General features: G+C 45.5%; 1 protein-coding gene and 1 long non-coding RNA gene across 2 annotated transcripts in view; one reads left to right on the top strand and one right to left on the bottom strand.

Annotated features, from left to right (window-relative positions):
- The window catches only part of TH (tyrosine hydroxylase), a 414,235-nt gene that overhangs the window by 92,844 nt on the left and 300,669 nt on the right, over positions 1–20,722 (bottom strand). The window contains exon 8 of the mRNA XM_069623939.1: positions 18,161–18,296. Coding sequence (XP_069480040.1) covers positions 18,161–18,296 — 136 coding nt within the window. The remainder of the gene's footprint in view (positions 1–18,160; positions 18,297–20,722) is intronic.
- LOC138503877 (uncharacterized) overlaps positions 1–20,722 on the top strand; it is a 121,771-nt gene that overhangs the window by 73,400 nt on the left and 27,649 nt on the right. The gene's annotated exons all lie outside the window — the stretch shown is intronic.

The raw sequence follows: 20,722 nt of genomic DNA, 5'->3' as shown, positions 1-20,722 counted from the left end.
TTACCTTGGGGTTTGGAATTAGAATAACTGATGTGCTTTTCACTTCAGCAGGAGTGGATTACCGACATTGTCCAAATTGTGCTAAGTACACTCAGTGGCAAATGCTCACAATGGTAGAGGCTGAAGCAGGATGTGTAGGTGGCTGTACCCATGTGTGCACAAATATTCTTGGGTGCAGACATCTTCAGCAAGTGCTGGTCACCCAGGGACATAATCCACTGATTGGGCTAGAGTCTAGAATATGATTGGCAGGGGTCATAGGTCCTTGCACCTTGGAGAAGTCTTAATAGGTTGCCAGGTAGTTGGAGGGGCATACGAGGGGTGCTCGCATTAGATGAACTCTGAGGGTGTAACGGTGGTTTGGTGCAGTGATGAAAATTGCATGCAGATGTCCTTTTTGAATTCTTCTACCACAACTCAAAATTCTGGAACTGGCAATTTGACATTTCATGGCTATGAATGGAAAGCTGCAAGATCCTGCTGCTTGTTGACAGAGTCATAATGGAGTACTTATCCAGCACCAAAGCATTTGGTCCTAGTGTCCAGGTCCTACTGTGTTCTGACCATATGACTTTGAGGAAAAGTTTGAAAGACATTCTGTGTCTTTCTGCTGGCCGCTCAGAGAGATCTATTGGGCCTCATTACAAATATATGATGAGATGGGACTGGAACGAATCTCCCAAGAAGGAAGGGAAGATGAGCGCTTAGAGAGCACTCAGTTATATGACACTGAGGATGTCACCTGAAGTAGTGAGAGTAGGGGACGTTCCCTAGATAGACTAGAAGATGGGCAGAACAAAGATGATGTAAGAAGTTATGCAAACTGGGAGTATTCAGAGTCAGACTCCGATGGAGAAGAGGAGAAAGTGATGTATGACGAAGGGAGGTGGTGCAAAACGCGGCTCCCAGGGAGTCGAGAGGTATGGTGGTCAGACGCGGGCGAGTCTATAAGTAGGACACCGAAGTCCGCTGGACAGTCCAGCCGAGATGAAGACACGCACCCCGGTCAGAGGGGGGTGTCGGCACCTGCCTATACTGATAGATTAAGGGCATTGCCAGGTAGACGGCAAGGCAGGAATGCCACCCCGGCGAGAGACCGAGGAGGTGTAGAGAAGGGAAATGAAGATTGTGCATTCCAATTCCCACTGTTAGAAAAGGGGAGAGCAAGACCGCAATATATTCCATGGCCACACATGGACCGAGAGAATCTCAAAAATAAGCTTCCAATGTTGACATCGGGAGCCGGGAAGTGGATACATGAGCTAGAAAAGATGACGCGGGGCGTCACCCTAGCCATAGGGGACATCAAGGGTCTCCTAATTGCTATACTCGGAGAAAGAGCAGACGATGTGTGGAAAAGGGCAGGCTACCCTAGGGTAACCATAACTAACACCTCTCATGACGGAGCGCCATTTAATAACTGTAGAGCAGCAGTATGGAAAGTGCTGTGTATGCTATATCCAGACACGTCTGATATGGGAGCTATAATGACTCGACAAATGAAGGAGTCAGAGGATCCGTTACTTTATATCCAGACTTTTCAAGACGCGTGGGTGCTCGAAACGCATGAGTCTTGGACGAAATCGATCCCTGTATTCTACCATATATTGTGCCAAGGGTTACCTGAACTGGTGCAAAAACAGCTCAAAAAATTGGTAGGAATAGAAGCTAAACCGTGGGCTGAGATCCAGTTGACAGTTGCACATTACTGTAGGCTGTTGCAAGAAAAGAATCGAAAGAAAGAGGCAACGCGTAAGGGAGAAGAGGCGAAGCTGGTGCAGAGGAAGCTCTCAAAATATGCTCTCGAGGGAGCCATGCTAACAAGCCCAGCCGAATCAAGTGCACAGCGTGCAGCTAACCCGCCCCAGAGTAATCAGGGTAACGTGGGATATTTCCCGAGAGGAAGGGGATTTGGAGGAAGAGGATGGCAGAGCAATCAGGGAGGCTTTAGAAGTAACCAAGGAGGTTTTCAAATTGTTCAAGGTGGTATCCAGAGCGCACCAATGGGCAGTCCAGCTATGCCAGATAGACAGATGGCCCGACCACCACCAGTGTGTTGGCTATGTGGAGTGACAGGACATGTGCAGAAGCCAAGGCATGTGGGAGAACAACCAAGGGATGGGGACAGACATGGTGAATCAACCTGCTACCCCACAACAGCACAATGCACAAAACTGTACTGTGCAGCAGCAGGCAGCTGGCTTGCAGCAAAGTGCACAGCAAATGGTCCCACCACTGAACATGGGGAATGTACCGCAGGAACAACCCCAGCAGACACTGCCACAAGTGGTTCAGGACACTAATTCAGGTGGAGGAAACCCACAGGTGTACAATGAACCGAACCTATATGTGAAATAGGACGGCTCACAGGGAACTCTGATGTGTTCAATCCTATAAGTGACACCAGACCCTAACAGGGAACCAAAGGTAAATGTCACCATAGGGGTGAAAGAATATTCCTTCTTAGTTGACACGGGTGCAACATGCTCGTGCATACGAGAAGGCAAGTTCTCCTTGTCCGGCGAGGCAATATATACCCAGAGTTTTAATGGAGCTCATAGCAGAGTTCCCTTTACTGATGCACTCCCAGTTTCTGTGGGAGAGTGCGACATGAATGTACCATTATTGTATTCTCGTCAGTCCCCAGTAAATATCATGGGTCGGGACTTGATGACAAAGTTGAATATGACCATCTCATTCACTGAGGATGGCATAGTGTGCTCCACCCCAGGAATGCATTATTCAAACGTGTGACGATGAGGGCAGACCTTGGTGTGCGATTGTCGCCATTGAAGAAGGGTATCGAGTGACTGACGTCACCGATGATGATCTGTTCGAAGAACACCATGACCTAGAAGAGACGTGGGTGGAAGTGAGTCTCATATTTTGGGTCAAAATGATCAGGCGGGAGGTACCGCAGAGGATGATGTTAGCATTAGTACGTCCAGAATACTTTGATAACGACATGGACCTGGTGCCGGCCAAGATATGGACTACAGGGCCCTATGACGTAGGTCTCCTGAAAGGCGCCGGCAAAGTAAAAATTAAATGGAAACCAGGAGCAATTATGCCACGGGCACGACAGTATCCTATGTCCAGAGAAGCGGATGAAGGGATTGCAAAGACAATCCATGCCATGATGGAGCAGGGCATCCTTGTGACGTCAGAATCACCTTGCAACACAGTGATTTATCCTGTCAAGAAATCAAAGGGAGGGTTTTGGCGTTTAATCCAGGATTTACGAGCATTGAATGACATAGTCGAAGCTGAGTTCCCTCTAGTCCCGAATCCATCCACAATTTTGTGCAACATACCCACTGAGGCAAAATACTTCACGGTGATCGATTTGAAAAATGCATTTTTCTCAATTCCATTGCACCGTGACTCACAAGACCTGACATCATTTCTTTCAGACAAATGCGTCTGAAAAGTATGAGGCTGCCACAGGGGTATTGCGAGTCTCCATCCATTTTCGACAGAGTCCTGCAAATGGACCTAAGCAATATTGCGGTGGACAGTGTTGTTTTGCAGTATGTAGATGACATTCTAATCTGCAGCATCACTGAAGAGCAATGCCGACAGGACTCTGTCCGGCTATTGACTATACTGGCTGAAAAAGGATGCAAAGTAGACAAGGACAAGCTGCAGTACTGCCAACAGGAGGTGTTGTACATAGGGCAACTAATCTCACATGAGGGGAAAAAGGTAACCCCAGAAAGGGCCGAGGCTATCATGCACACGGCCATGCCTCGTACAATAAAGCAAATGAAAAGCTTCTTAGGCTTGTGCAATTATATCAGAGCATGGGTCTTTGACTACAGCTCATATACCAAGCCCTTGTTACAAACCCTTAAAAAGGCACAGGCAACAAGAGAAGAAATTGAATGGAATGAAGAAATGGAGAAGGGGTTTACAGAACTCAAGGGGGCAATTTGTAAGGCCCCAGTTCTCGGGATTCCTAATTATGTGGAGGAATTCTATCTGTTCTCTCATACCGATGGCAGTTTTATGACCGCAGTGCTCACGCAGCGAACCTCATTGGGATATAAACCCCTAGCATATTACAGAGGGAGATTGGACCCGGTCATGAAGGGCCACTCCCCGTGCGAACAAAATTTAGCTGCCACCGCGTTCGCCATTGAAAAGGCGTCATCCATTGTGATGGGGTGCTCCATGACATTATATGTTGAGCACTCACTATTCGCCATACTAGAGAAGCCAAAGGACACGCTGACTTCGCAAAGAGCATCAGCCTACGAGGTGATTATCTCTAATCCATCGATCAAAATAGTGCGATGCAAAACGGTGAACCCTGCTATTTTTATAGCCGAGCCAGTCACAGAGGGAGAACCTGTGCATGACTGTGCAAACTATGAAGAATACTTTGATGAGATCCCCAGGGTCAAGGAAAATGCCCTGCCAAGTGGATAGATCGTCTTTATTGACGGGTCATCAAGAATTGACCAAGATGACAGGCAGAGGTATACAGGCATGGCCGTAATCAAACACATGGCGAATGGAGAGTTCTGAGTACTTGTCAGTGCCCGAATACCATCTCACTATTCGGCACAGGCTGCAGAACTAGTGGCATTGATAACCGCCATCGAGAACCATGCAGACCAGGAAGTAACAGTGTACAGCGACTCCACCTATGTGACGTCAACAGTGCACGCAGGATTAGCGTGCTGGAAAAGGAGGGGCTACCTCCGAGCAGACGGCACGCCAGTACAACACGCAGCCTTGTTGGACAGGCTGATAAAAGCACTACAGCTCCCAGTGGGCATAGCGGTCATAAAATGCACCGCTCATACGAAAGGGACAGATTTTGTGTCACGTGGAAATCATGAAGCGGACATGGAAGCCAAACGGATGGCATCCAAAACTGAAACAATCATGGACGTGGAGGTGGCACGTACCCATGAACGAATGATGGTAGCATGAGCCACTCCAGAAGCCTACAGCAATATGAGGCAGTCTCAATTGATGGAGCTCCAAGGGGAGGCACCTCAGGAGGAGAAAAATGTATGGAAGCGTTGAGGGTGTTCTTTAAAACTCTCTGACGGATTGTGGAGGCAAGACAGCACTGGTAAACTAGTAATGCCTGTCGCCCTTCTAAAAGTAGCGCTAGAACAGCTTCAATACCCCATTCACATGTCAAACGAAAATCTTGCTGCAACGCTCGCGGAAGACTGGTTTATACCGAATTTAGCCGAGCATGTTGCATTCTTTATGGTAAACTGCATTATCTGCCAGCAATTCACTTCTGGGTGCATATTAAAAGTAGTGAGAGAAGTCATCCCCAGACCAAATGCCCTTTCCAGCACCTACATATTGATTATGTCGATATGATTCAGGTGTGTAATGGGTACAGGTATCTACTTGTGGTGGTGTATCCCTTTTCCAGATGGGTAGAGGCAGGCCCCTGTACACACCCTGACGCTGCCTGTGCTGCTAAATTCCTGGTGAGTGAGGTTTTCCCTAGATGGGGGGTGTGAGAGGTAATGAGATCTGATAATGGGGCACATTTTGTAAATGCAGTATTTGAGCAGATTAGCGTGTTGCTTGGTATAAAGCACAAATTCTCGTCGGTGTATCACCCAGAGGGAAACGGGATATGTGAACGGATCAACGGCTTACTTAAGGAAAGGATAGCCAAGTTGAAGCTCACATTAAGAAAGGGATGGATGCACTGCCTACCACTGGCATTGTATGCTCTTCAGAACCAGCCAGGCTCCGACCATCATCTAACGCTGCACGAAATAGTAACGGGGAGAAAGATGAGGACCCCTCTTACTCACCGAGACAGAGCTAGATGTGATGCCCAGTCAACTAGGGAGGTTCTGGGAGAGGAGATGAAGGCCTATCTGGATTGTCTCACATCCAGTTCCACTCTCATTTAAGGCCAGCTGCAGCGACGGCAGAAAAGAGACAACACAGCACAAACCACAACAGACAGTGCTGATGCCGACGCAGCTCATAGCCTATGCGTGCCTCTTGTCTTCCCTGGAGATTGCGTCCTCGTGAAGAATTTCACCAGAAAAAGGTGGGACGAGCCGAGGTTTAATGGCCCATTCATCGTAGAGGACTGCAAACCGTCAGCTGTCAAGCTCATAGGCAGAAGAGCCTGGATCTTCACGAATGATATAAAACTCTTTATAGGAGAGAGCACTCCTACTACATCTACTGCCGAGGAATCCACAGACAATGGGGAAGGACCGCAGCACGTGCAGTCAAGATCTATGGCAAGGAAGAAGAACGAATGAGCAGACAAGTTACAAGAATGAAGAAAAAAAAATACAAAACTGAGACTTTCAAAACAAGACTGTTCTTCAAACAAAGAGAAAGGTGACAAAAGGACAATTAAATGAACATTCAATGTAGCCAACAAGAGAACTTTTGTGAAAATCTTGTCCACGCTGAACCTCTACTTTAGGCATAAAAAAGACAATAAGAAGCATGCAAACACCCTGTGCAGCCAAAGGTGCAGGGTAAAAGAAGAAAATCGCGTACTCATATCAACAGAAGCGCTAATCTCATGAACATTGAAAGCCACACAAAGCATTTAAAGCCTAAGACTCTGATAAGAAGCAAAGTAAGATCAAGGCTTTATTCATGGACATATGGTTCATCCCAACAGAAGTCTCAAGTGGGATGAGCTCACATATTTTCAGCTGGTAGTACTGTCCTACCCTTCATTTATAGGCAGAGAAGCCAGTGTTACTGAATTCATTCAGGACCCTGCAAACTAGAAAATAATCCGAAAACTACTGACTGTCATAATAGAAACTTTCATTACACTTCCCGAACACAGCGGAAAAAACACAGATGCTTCCACCAAAAGTTATCATTGACGAGATCACATATACTTTGTTCTTCCGCATCATCGAAGAATGTCCAGGACTTATCGGGAGAACTACAGATACATTGACATTTATTAGAGATCCAAAAAATAATGACTTTCTCAACCAAGTGTGGTACAAGCTGAACCATGTGGTTGAAACTCACGCAGCAGGAAAGTGCAAAACTTGTTTGCATCAAAAGAAGGGACTGTGATTAGGACCCAGAAAATGAGGGAAATGTCCCTATCACCTGAGGTTACCAGGCTGGCACACAACGTTTTATTTTGATTAGTCACAGACTATACGGAAATGGTGGGGAGACCTGCAGATGTTGACGTCATCACCTTTCTTAGGAATCCGGCCAACGCCCCACACATGGGCGCACTCCTCCAAGGCATCATGCTCCAGGTGGAGCTGTCCAATTTCCAGCGAGAATTGCTGAGAGGATTTCAGTGAGACTAGCCGACGGGGGACAGATCGAAGAAAAAAAAAACAACTGATCACACTGCAAGAGAAGGCCTGTGACTTTAGAGCCAAAGAACCAGACACATGTCATTAACACCTGAAGACAGTCGTTATGCTTTTCGTGTTTTCTTTCATCTCATCGAAAACTTTGCAGAACTAGTGGGCAGACAGCGCAACATTGATGTGCCTGCCTTTCTTTATGATCCAGCAAAGAATGCCCAACTGAACAGGCTCCTAAGAGCTATGCATCACAACTCAGAAGCAACTATGGACATCCATTTCTAAGAAGAGCCTTAGAAATGGGCGTTCCAAAATAACCCTTTTCATCATCCCAAACCGGGGACAAGGCAAGAAAACAAAAGACACAGTTCTTCATGCTTCCAAGATACGACAGATCGAAAAGAGCGGAAACAAGGGTAACTACATCCGTTCTTATTTTTCTTGTTTTGTGTTTTCTATTTGTTCATCATTATCGCGCAGGAGAATAAATGGGTGAGAGAGAGACTGTTCACCAACTCGTCCTCGAAGGACCAAGTGAAAGGAACAGAGACATGGACTTCACTGCCGTATTTACCTTTTTCAACCTTTTTTTAATTTTTTCCTACCTTCTCATATGTTCACTTTTATTTTTATTTTTATTTTTCAAAATGTTATTTTGCGTGATTTGTAGTGAATCCATCCTTTCATGGTGTCACAGCAAACAAGGTCCTGTATGTCCCCAGGGCCAAAGATAGTTGGAAGAGTGCCCTGGGAATACGCTGGCCATACAAATACAGGATAATTATGATGTGCTGAAAATGATAGTGTAACCTTTTTCCATAGTCTAGCAAAGGAACTCTACTCCATACTCAGAGACTATCATCATCATCACTTGTAAGAGCGGGGACATTGATCTGCACCTGTCACTTTAGTGTTTATTGAACTTTGAACGACGAAAACAGAATAAGAAGAAAAATAAACTATTGACTGTGGACGTATTTGAAATGGGGGCCCAAAACAGTAACTTAGTTGTGCCACCAGCGGAAGGGCGCCCCCAGTTTCCCGGAAGGAGATGCTGTAAAGTGTCTTTTAAGGCCTTCATATGTATATGCATTGTGACTATTGTAATATTTATATCGTTAACTAATAGAAATGCATTTTTTATTGGTGCACAAAGCATCCCAATGTCTGTGCTTCCACCAGGTAATGAACATCTGGGGCCACAAAAGCACCCAGACCTTATATTGTCATCCCTGTTCCAAGAAAAACTCATGATAAAGCAAACAATGTACAGTTGAATGTAATTAGCAGTAACACGCATACACTTGAAGTAATGAATGGTGAGAAAGACTGGAGACAGGGTCAGCACGGAATGAATGATAACATAGCACTGTCTACAGCACGCACCCATACACTGAGTGCACACGAACAAGGGCAAGTGTCAATGGCTACGAAACCGCAGGCCAAACCAACTGAAAGAGAGAAATCACCTGTGGAACAAGCAGCTCCAGAAAGCAGGGAGCAACATGAGAAACCGAACAGAAGTGAAATAGCAAAATCACTCAATAGAACAGAGGAAGCAACAAAAGAACTCACTGAGAAAACACATGCGGTAGTTGAGTATGTGTTTCCACTCATGCTTAGAGCAAAGAAGCTACATGAGGAGCTGAGCAAGACAACCACCACAACTGTGATAGCGAGCACACCACATTCAATGCCAGAAGTAACTACCGAGCCTACGACACAGCCACGTGTTGGAAGGATGATAAATCATATGCGGTGGGAGGAGGTCTACAAAAGAATGCAGGAGGGAAGGAAAAGAAGCGCAAAACCTCCCCATATTACTGCAGGGCAGGAAATGAAACCTGCCCCTCCAAGGATAACGCCCGAGAGTCTGCCTGAATGAAAGAGCAGTATAGACGCATTCAGAGACATAGTGAGAGCCAACCACAGAAAAACGCTAACGATCAAGAGAAGTCCATATGAAACCGATAACGAGTTAAATGATTACTTGGACAGCATGGCCCATCTTGGAAACAACATATGGTACCAGCACATGAAGGAAGTTGGACGAGGTAAATCATAAGGAGAATGTTTTGTCTGTGCACTCCTGCCGTACAGCATGGGCAAGTCCAAAATCTTTGTGGCTGTAGAAATAGATGTCCCCATAGCACACTGCATGTCACATGTGGCAATGTGTAATACCAGAGGACAATTCATGGGGAGAGACGCCTCGTTGATATGGGCCAACGAAAAGTACTACCCTGCTGGAGACGGATATGTCCAGGACATCAAAACAAGAAACAGGGCACACACCATGCGATTAGATATGAAAACCCTGGTGTCAAGGGATCAGGAATAAGGTGGGAAATAAACTCAAGACTGAACGTCCAAGGGAAAATGGCAGAAGAAGCCCAAATATGGAAACACCGAGGACAAATGCAGATCTGGGGATCAGTAGTCTCTCCAGATGGATGGGAAGAAGGAGTAGTAACCTGCCGAGCTTGGATGGTCCTTGGAGCCTGCAAAGAAGCAATAGAGAACTCACAGAGATATGCAGACCAGTGTGGCCAAAATTGGTAAAGCTGTTGACACGGGACGAAGACAGAGGAGGACCCTTGCAGATAGTACCGCTGGAAAACCCGAAACTGTGCTTTAGAAGTAATGGCACAAGGAAAATGGGGGAGAATCAAAACTGCGGGTGAATATACAAAGCCCCAGGGATGTCGCAAGGGACTGCAGTCCTGATGGACCACTATTGAGCATGTGGATCCAAGGCATACATAAGGCTACCGAGGAACTGGGGAGGCATATGCACACTGGTGAACGTACACGTTCCAGCACTAGTGATTCCAAAAAATGAACTGAATTTGGACAGTTTCCCAAAAGCAGACGCTCACCTGAGGAAAAGGAGGTCTTTGGAACTTATGTCAAGGATGAAGAGAGAGAATTACTTCTCCGCCAAATCAGCGGCCGCATTTTATGCCATTCCCTACGAACACAGGCTGTTCAGCCTAACTTCATCAGTATTTACAAAAATACTCTTGCCGCATATCCAAGTTGGTGTAAACAGCAAGTGGTTGCAGATAACGAGATGGGAGTTACTGCAGACCATCAACACCACAATAAAAGGATTCAATGCGATCAAAGAAGAGCTGAGAGCAGTCAGACTGATGACCCTCTAGAACAGATATAAGCTTGACATGATCACCGCAATGAATGGAGGCGTTTGTGAAAAAATTGGAGAATCATGTTGCACATTTATACCATCACATGATGAAGAAAATGGAACCCTCACAGAGGCCATAGACATGTTAAGAACCCTGAAAAACCAGATGACCGATGAGACAGATGAAGTGGACGACGACAGCTGGTTTGGGAACCTATTCTCATGGGTCCCGCAATGGATGGCAGATATATTCAAGTTCCTGGGAGCTTTGCTAGCAATGGTGCTGCTAGGAGTCTGTGTTATCAAGATAATTATCACACAGTGCCAGAAAACAGCAAAGAAGGCCATTGGGATGAAAATTATGGTCGATGTCGAGCCAGGCTGGAAGCCCATAGACCTGACAGATGAGGAGATAAAATACTTTGTGAAGGCACGTGAATTTGCACCAGAAGGAACAAAATTCACTTATCCCAAGAAACGAAGAAGGTACGAAGGCAAAAGAATTTACTGCAGTCCAAATGGACAATGCCAGTTGATGACCTGGAACAAAGATGAGCATGTGAGAACAGTAGGAAGCTTGAAAGGGGTGATAAAGATATGGGCCCTCATTACAACATTGGCGGAGGACCATGGTGCTATTAGCACCATGGTCCATGCCGCTAAGGTTACGATTCCGCCATGGTGGATGGCGGAATTACCGCCCCATTCCAAGGTGAGTGGGGCGGTAATTCCCCATTCACCATTTGCCCTTCCCCATTCCCATTTTTGCCCCCATTGGGCATAATGGGAATGGGGAAGGCGCTAATTACCGCACCGTAAATTACAGTGCCGTAATTATCTCCAAAGTCCCTTAGCGGGTTGGATTTTTAACACCTGCTAAAAGCAGGCGTTAAACACCAACCTGCAAATGGACACTTGTAATCAGGCGTTAAGGGTTAACGGCGCCGACGGCGCCGTTAAACCCTTAACGCCTGAGTTGTAATGAGGGCCATGGACACCAAAATCGCATACTTTCACGCCTTCTTGTGTAAACCCAGGAGATGATGAGCGAGAAGCTGAGGAATCAAAGAAACTGAATATAAAGGAGGAAGTAGGAGTGGTCGATGAACCGACCAGAGGGGGGAGTGTAGAGGAGGTCCCAGGTATGACCCGCACCCCTGCCCCCCAATGCGAGTTGCCAGTAAGGTACTCGCCGTGGTACGTGACGTATGAGGAGCAAATGAACCAACAGAGAGCCACACTGGGACTCTGCCCCTTGTACGTAAGGAGATCAATACCGGTTGAAGCAGCCATAACACAAAACAACCCTGGGCAGCACGGTACCCTATCAGACAGCCATACCAGCCACTGATAGGGAATGAGGATTACCTGCATACGGTCTACGAGGAGACCCCTAAAGCCCTAAGGAAAGGCCAATGAAAATAAACCAAGGGCCCGAGCAGCCCCGAGAAAAAACAGACTTGGCTACTGAAAACACGAATGCCAGTACTAGTAACTGCAAGGATAATGATAATGGATGCAGGGGAGAGAACAGTTAAAACATAAGAGAATGGTGCCACAAGGCAAGATGGAAGCAACCGCCCTGTTGAATGTGTGTAAATAAGCTTGAAATGCAAGATGCTAAGAAATTGATACTGCTTGCAATGCTTAGTAGAAGGGTAGAGCGGCAAGCGCCAACCATATATCTACATCAATACTGCACAATGTACACGTGCGACTCCATTTTGTGAAGGCAGAAATGTACCCAGGCGGCCAAAGGCCTGACAGGCTGAGTTTAGAAACCCAGCAAAGACCAGAGAAGGAGCAGAATCGAAACTCAACAAAGAGAGGCTTATGCCTGGGAGATCGAGGTCAACCAGAGAAGGGGAGGTGAGCATGAGCTCACGAGACTCCAACTACAGAGAATACCAGCCCGCCCGTGAAGGTCAAGATAAGAGAGGCTCATGCAGGTGGCCAAGCGCACACAGAATTAAATGCACAAAAGGTTGGAAACTGAAGCAGATTCACCGTGAACCAACATGTGACCAGACAGGGGTGAAGATGTACCACCGCCTGATGTCATCCAGAACCAGAGGGTGCCACAACTTTTCCTGATAAGAGACTACAGATCCGAGGCCATACCCAGCCAACTAATTGACACACAGCCCTAAAACACTGATTGATGGAAGACAGGAAGGGTGAATCTTGGGACACTAGGCACCTGGGTGTCTACTCTAAAGCAGCTAATTAAAATCAAGATTTATGTTTAGGAGTGTAACTTGCCCAATCACAAGGGACCATGTAATCTAGGGTCCTATAGACACTGTAACCAATGAGACGTCGTACTTGTAGTGATGTCAATCACGTGAGGTGCAGAGGGAAGGGCGTAGACGCCCACCCGATAAGAGTTATCCAATCCACTTGCGTCATTTCTATATACAGATATAGCACCTATACTTAAGTTACCTTTCCCAACCAATTGTATTGCATGATGATTTTTTGTAGAATTAGACGTTGATGATGACGGATTTTGCCCATAAAAGAGGCTGTTGGACTAATGTTCGAGGAAGTTGGGGGGAGGCAGGTGTTTGTGATGCTGCTGATGTCCATAAACTGATGTATGTATCATTAAACAGACTTCCCTTTGCCAATTTAATGAGTGCTGATTATTGATCCGTGCCGGAGTATGTGAATCCTGCACTCTGTCCTCGCATGGTGCAGCTATCTTGTATTACTAGTTTTCGAGGGTGAGTACTGACCAATGGGCCCGTCAGTAATTTCCTCTCCTCGTCAACATCGGCACTCGCGAATGGGCAATTACTGGCCCATTCATCTCGTAATGGGCCGGTAATGGCACATTCGCGGGTGCCAGTTCTGGTACCGAGATTGGCAGTAGCCATGCCCTTAATAAGGGCACGGCTACGGCCAAACTCGTAATGAGGCGCATTGTCTTGTCACCTATCTGCTCTCTTGATGGACAGACTCCATAGCTTTCAAGTAGCTTCACAAAGGGCTTCCACGTACGTGCCACAATGAGACAAATGCAAGGCAGGTGCAAGGCTTTTAGAAGCAAGGCAGAAATGTCCCAATTGCCCTGGGGACATTCATGGGGTTGCTCAGTATCTCTGCTCCCCCAAATTTCTGCTCTATCATCTTTAGCTCATGGGCACCCTCATACAGTGTATAAGGATTAGGAAAGCTTGTTTAGTGGGGACCGCAGTCATCCAAAGGTATATCCCATATAATGTCATTCATCCAGACTCTACAGAGTGTACGTTATCTTTGAAGGCACGTCTTCAGTGCACGGGATGCCTGTGACCAGGGAATTCTCATTGGATAACACCACAATAGGAACCCGCCATTTAGAGGCAAAGACAACTTCCTGGAGAGGGAGGTTTTGACAGTTTGAGCTAGCCATTGTGTTTCTTATTGGCCGCTCTGACAAGGAGCCCACATTTTCCACCCTCAATCCCAGGCTCCAAGGTCTTCATCATCACTCCTTCCCTTAGGAAATCATGTAGATATGTTGTTCCCCCCGGACATATTACTGACTCTTCTTCATGAGCTAACCAGCCCATTTTAAGACTAAACAGAAGATTCCATGGGGTTTCCTGGTCAATCCGTGGTCTTTGCTCAGACAATCAGTGCTTCAGTTAAGCTCTTGTTGCACCTTTGAAATCCTGAAAAAGTAAATAGAGGTCTACCAAAATATCTTGCTGGGCGTGGGTACCAATCCCTTGCAACATCCTTATCTCTGGCTGTTTTAAAAATCCTCTGGTGCAAAATCTGTGTAGTAAATATTGATCTGCTGGCATGTCATTTTGAGTGTTATGGTTTCCTCAAGGACTAATCTGCGGGTGTATGTAAAGCAAAGGAAACAGATGTGCAAAAAAAGATGCCAACAATGCCTTCTTGCATGCAATCCTTTGTCTTGTCATGGAAGGCATTCATGTTGCGAGCCCAGACCAGTAGCCAACACAAGCAGTAACTATTTTGAACCCAGTCTAGACAAAGACAACAGCTTTCGAACCTTTTTATCATTTTTAAAAACATTTTCCAGATCATCATTTCCTTATTTTCATCGAGGCTTCAGGGGACCTTTTACTTTTCAATGTCAGCATTAAAAAGTGCAATGATGCTTGTGGGAATTTCCAAATCATAGGATGTAACAATTTTAATAAATCAACTCCTTTGTTTCATACCTCGAAACAAGGCTTTGTGGCATATGTTCTGGCAAACATAATATGAGATGAATCAACCCAGACTTTTATCTTTATTTAACCAGTGGACCTTCATACTGCTCACCAAGCCCTTTTTGAAGCATCTCCAACTGGCTGTGTTGAAGAGAAGTCAATGCATTTCTGCCTTTTTAGTTTTGAATAGTATGTGGCACGTTAGCCGAAACTATTGCATTGGAGTATGCTAGGAGGGAAAGGGGATGTGAGGATGGGCAACACGAGTATGGGTGTTTTTGGTTATTTACCCATCCATTGACTGCCCATGGCCATGCTAATCCATATGTGCCCCAAAAGCACCCTGCCCCCGGAATCTCTTTGAACTAGCTCTATCAAGCTGTAACATCAAATGTTGGCCTGTCAGTGTTATTTCTAAGCAGCCTGCTGAGAGTTAATGGCTTAATTGCAGATGGAAACGAGTGACTGGTGTGATAAAAATGTCTTAACCAAGTGTGCCTTCAGCTAATTGATTAATATCTGTTCCTTGCACTGAAGTCCTGTTGAAAACAAACATTGACAAAGCCAGCATTTTTGACGTGTGTCTATATATTAGATTTGAATTTGCCAGCACTCTTTTATATGCCCTACAGCTCACAATATTGGGCAGATCTTGCCATATTATTATGGCAGTCCCTTGTAAATGCCCATCGCAAGCCTACGCAAAAGCCACAACTATTGTTTTTTTTTGCCAATGCTTGTTTGACTTCAGTCACTAGCATTGATACATTCCTAATGCATGTGCCTGTATTCCTAGGTTAGGGTCCATCTTGTTATATCTTTCTTTTGCATTGTTTTGTTATGTTGACATCTAAGCTCTTCTGAAAGAAAACCTTGCACTCGTTTTGCAACCAACAGCCTAAGCACCAGCATGACACTGAAGAAGTCAGTGCTCAGTCACACGAGGAGTCTGCTGTCCCTCCTACATTGTCCTGCCCACAGCCGGCTTTTGAAATCCTCAGCGTGTGATACTTTTGGACTCATTTTACGATGTGTGTATTTCTTTAAATGTATTTATGTATTGGGTTTTTATAAGGTCACTACCCCTGACCAGTGCCATTTCGTAGCGCCCTCTGCCCCCGCCCCCCTCCATGTTAAATCGAAAAATGAGGAAATCTGATCTGTCAGTCTCTGGGAACATTCTGATTGGCTAAGTGCATTGGTAAAGGAGTTGGAATTAGATCCTAGTACTTCACAATTTCCAAAGCCAATGGTGGGGGAGGGCAGCAGAGTATCTGGAACACATGAGTACATTGACAAAGAGAATTCTGCCAGAATTCGTTTTCTACCAGCCTAAGGAGTCTGTATAGGTGTGAATGCCCAGCAGTCAACCCCGTAGGCTTTCCCGAAGAGGACAGTCTTCACTCTTCTCTGAAAGTGGAGGCGGTTATGCATTTCTCTGACGGCGACCAGCAGACTGTTCCACAGGCTGGAACCAGGTGCAGCCATCCTCCTGCCAGCTAGTTCCTTTCTCTTGAAACCTGTGGCCACTTGTGTTTTGGAACCTGAAGATCTCACAGGCCTCACGCGGAGGTATATTGTAACTTTTTTTATGAGACACAGTGGGTCCTTGCCCCACTTAGCTTTGTGCATCAGGCAGAAGGCTCTTCAAGACGACAATACGAGCTCTGACCTGGGCCAATGGTTCGCTCAGGATCTGAAGGGCTGTCATGAAGTGGACCTCGTTAAGTTAACGGTGTTCATTTCCTCTACCACATAAAGGTCCCATCTCATGTTTGCAACAGTTGCAACATGAGAATCAGTCAAGTTTGTGCATGCTCACTAACACACAGTAATGTATGTCTAAAAGTGCTATTGATACTTTAGAGTTGTACGCAAGCGTAACTTGCCTGTTCCAATGGGATGAGGGAAGGCTATCAGCCTAGTGTCAGCAACTAGAACACTTCATACTTGTAAACAGTGACTCGCTCATGTACTCACCGATCCCTAGGGGAATCAGTCTTCTCAAGTGCTTGGAGGCCAAATGTCTTCTGACTACAAGTTGCTTACTGATCTCTTGTTGAACACAGTGTGTTTAGAGATCAGAGACAGTCAGGCCAAAGAACTTGCGAAAGCCCTGGCACTGTCAGGTCTGTGCCAAGAAGTCTCCACATCCAGGACCTCTTCCATAGTATCTCCATGGTTAAACATTGAGGGTTGAAATCACTCCAATGACTACTTAGATGCAATAAAAGAAGCTAGAAAGGCCTAATCAATGACAACACAATCTTCAAAGGGAAGTGGTGGTCAATTCTTTGTAAAAGTTAACAAATGAAATATATTTTTGGGCTTGTGCTTTTCAATATTGCCCACTGCGGGCTTTGCTAAGTAGTCTATGTTCTTGGGGGTTCATTGGTCCTCTATTCCAGAATGTAACAAATACCTCCTGTGACTCAATTGACCAATGGATTCTGTAATACACCAGTGTACATGTTATGTTGCAAAGTTTGTAGTGCGCCAAATCGCACTGCTTAAACAATAAACCCAACCTCCAGGGCTTTACCAGCCAGGTAATGCTCTGGGCAATTTATAAGCCCAAGCTAAGAAAAGCCGAGTGTTCCTGGCACCGGCGTGGGACAAAGGAACACAAAGTACATGGTGAGGGGATGGGTGGAGGATGTAAACATTGGTGATGGCGTGGGGTAAGGAGGTGAGCGGAGATACGGGGGGCACACTTACCTGATTCCGCCAGGAAAGATGTTGGCCTCACTCTTTGAGGAGGCTCGGATTGGGGGTTTTACCATGTGGTAAAAGCCCCCGTTCTGAGCCTCCTGTTTGGTTTGGAGGCCGCCACACCCACCCGCCGTTTACTAATAAGACAGGGAGAGTCTGTGGGATTCAAGCATTCCTGGATGATGCACTGCACTTCACTTCCCCCAGCGCAATGATACACTGTATATGCCAAGCCACATATTGTGATGCAAGTGCTGCTACACGTCACTTATTTCGATAAGTCACATACCCAGTCTTTTTGCTAATTTCCCATCCATCCATTGTGATTTGTATTGTGCGCCAAATAGCACAGAACGTTTAATTGGAAGACATCTGCTTCCCCAATTGGATGATATAAAGACCTGATTTACTTACTGGTAATCTTTATTACTCAGAGTCATCTCTTCCTCTTCAGAGTTAATGTGACATAGGATGTGTCCAAACCTCATGTAGTATTGCTATGACAAGGAAGCACTTGCAACGAAGGTAATGGCCTTACATTTCTACCTTAAAATCATAAAGCCTTTGAGGAAATCTCAATAGCTAGAATTGTATCCGAAATGTTCTTTAGAAAAACCTGCTTCAGATGGCAAGTGTATGTATAGAGAGCACATTATCTCTTTTCTTAGGAGAGACAACAGCACCCTGTCACAGGGGATTGTGAAAAGCCAGAGAGAGCATCCCGGATACACAGAAATGCATGCGTCCCTCACAGGAAAGTGTAATGAGCGATTGAGGCCATTCTTCAGTCAAGGATAGATGGGTGCTTTGGGAGAGCTACTCACGGCTCTGGGGAGTGCATAGGGGAGGAGGCGTGGCGGATGTACTGAGTACACTGGAATACGCGGAAGGCCAAGCTGGACAGGAAGTCACGTGCGGAAAGCAGACCAGCCACAGGCCGGAGCTGGAAGCCAGTCCTCTCTGATGGAACAAAAAACAGAAAAAGCGTGATATAATTTAAACAGCCGAAGACAATGTTTTAATTAAAAAATATTCCTACATGGAGTACATTTCTATAGAAGAAAACAGGATGGTCATATGATAAACAATGTCAAATGTTAATTACTTTTATAATTATCTCTGCAACAAATTAGACTATTAGACTTGCCTTCTGCAGTAGCATTAAAATGCAGCAGCATATATTGTGTGGGTGCCTATAGTGGTTTAGCAGGGGGGTGCTGCATGCAGGATTGGTCTTCATTAGCAAAGCTACATGTTGATTCTCGCACTGAAATATAAGTGTGCACTGGTCCTTGACGGGGGTGCTTTGCCAAAGCGTCTGCGTGTCTATGTGTGTGCTTGTGCACGTGTGCATGACCTACTTTTCTTTGCTCATTCCCCTTCCCTTCCGCCAGAGTGAAAAACCTGGGGGTCAAGATATTGTCCTCTCTGTCGATGGCTGATCAGGTTGCAGCGGTTAGAAAATCTGGCCATTTCAAACTTCACATTTTGAGGAAGGTTCTTCCCTATATCCCTGATCAATTTCATGCTCCAGTAGTTGCCGCACTGGTTCTTAGTACATCAGAATATCGTAACTCGCTCTACTTCGGCCAAACTATCCATTTGATAAATAGACTCCAATTGCTTCAGAATGCTGCACTAGAGCAATTCTTAATCCTCCCCCAAGGGCTCATATGTCCCCTGTGCTCAGACAGCTCCACTGGCTTCCGATGGAGCAGCGGATCTTGTTCAAGTTGATGTGTATTGTTCACTGTGCCTTTTACAAGCAGGGAGCAGAAAATCTCCAGGAAAATTTTCCGCAGTATGTTCCTTCCCGCTCTCTCTGTTCTCAGTCTGACTTCCTGCTATTGGTCCCGCGGGTCAGACTGTCGGATAGCAGGATGTGCCTTCTCAGTAGCGGCTGCGAGGGCCTGAAACACACGTCCTCTCACTCTACAAGCCACCATGGACCATCTTTTCTTTCGTTGCTCATTGAAAAATCATGTTATTTTAGATCAGTTGTCCCTGCTGATTAACTTCTGCTTGCTTTTGTGCCAAGATGCCCTCTTGGCGATCGTGCGCTGTATAAATAAATATAACATAACATAACATGTGTGTTGGTGTGTGTATGCAGATTAGTACTCTATAACCAACATGAGCTGGGGAAAGTCTAGGATTGAGCTGAGCTGGCAGAGCGGCTTGTGAGCCTCAGTGATTGGGTGACTGTGGTGATGTTATGTGGTGGATTGATAGTAACAGAATATCATGTTTTGATGTGTTTAGGATGTTTTGTGCATATTTAATGCACGCTTGATGTAGAGGATAAGGCAAAGCATCTCAACATGTAATCAGGACTGAAGATGTCACACATCCTGGGATACCAACTCCTAAGGCCATGTTGCAAACTGAAGATCAGGAAGTTAACATCTAGCTAAGATGTGGATCTGGCAGGACAGATATGTCGGCAAAGGATGCCTTCTTAAACTTGATCTTGAAATCCAGGGACCTTCTGTAGAAAAGCTTCAAAATCGGTGTAATTTCCTGAAACTTCCTGCATGAACAACGCACCGGCCAGGAGCATGGACAAAGCCTTGAGAGGAGAGAGTACAGCTTTGGATAAAGCCACAAAAACAGAGTTTCCTGAACACGAACAAGAACGGGGACAAGGAGATGTAAGGGATGAAATCATTTAATTACAACCTTTGGAACATTCAGAGTGTTCTCATTGGACAATCTGCAGGCTATAGGATCCAGTATAGCCTGCAGATTGGTTCATATAGCCAGAACTCTATTCAGAACACTTCATACCAAGAAAACCGGCAGTGTACTGTATATCCACAGCCAATTCGCTGGGAGCGCAATGCGCCCAGGTTGATTAATTTAATAACAACTTGTATATACTTGTGTAAAATATACTAGCAAGAGTGACACATGATATAATAGCTTTATGGACCCCTTCTTTGGGGCAGGTCTTTAGGCCCATGCACCGTGTTAAATGGCCTAAACACCTGCTCTGAGGTCTTTGCAGACCATACTGCCTAATACGCCTTTTGGACTGGTTCTATAAAGCTCAATTATAAAATGATTTACTTTGAAAAATGTGTATGTTACAAACATTATATGCAAAGAAACTTATGTTAATGCCTGGGAAGGATAAGCACAGTCGATCACACATGTACCACTGTGGCCCAAAGGACAGTAACGCCCATTCAGGATAGCTTGCCAGGGCTGTGTAGGAACTGTGCAATTATTAGCCACCATCGCTGGCGTTGGTTTGTCCTTTTTCAAAATTGTGATCTTAAATTACCATTCAGACTCCTGGGGTTATCCATTGAAAATACTGTATCATGAAGCACATCCCTTTAGCATTAAAGATTAAACATCAAACGTGATTTGTTTGTTGCATG

This window comes from Ambystoma mexicanum, chromosome 11 (assembly GCF_040938575.1).
Source record: "Ambystoma mexicanum isolate Mex_15411 chromosome 11, UKY_AmexF1_1, whole genome shotgun sequence".
NCBI lineage: Eukaryota > Metazoa > Chordata > Amphibia > Caudata > Ambystomatidae > Ambystoma > Ambystoma mexicanum.
The sequence above is the reverse complement of the archived record's forward strand: the minus strand, read 5'-3'. Positions and strand labels throughout refer to the sequence as shown.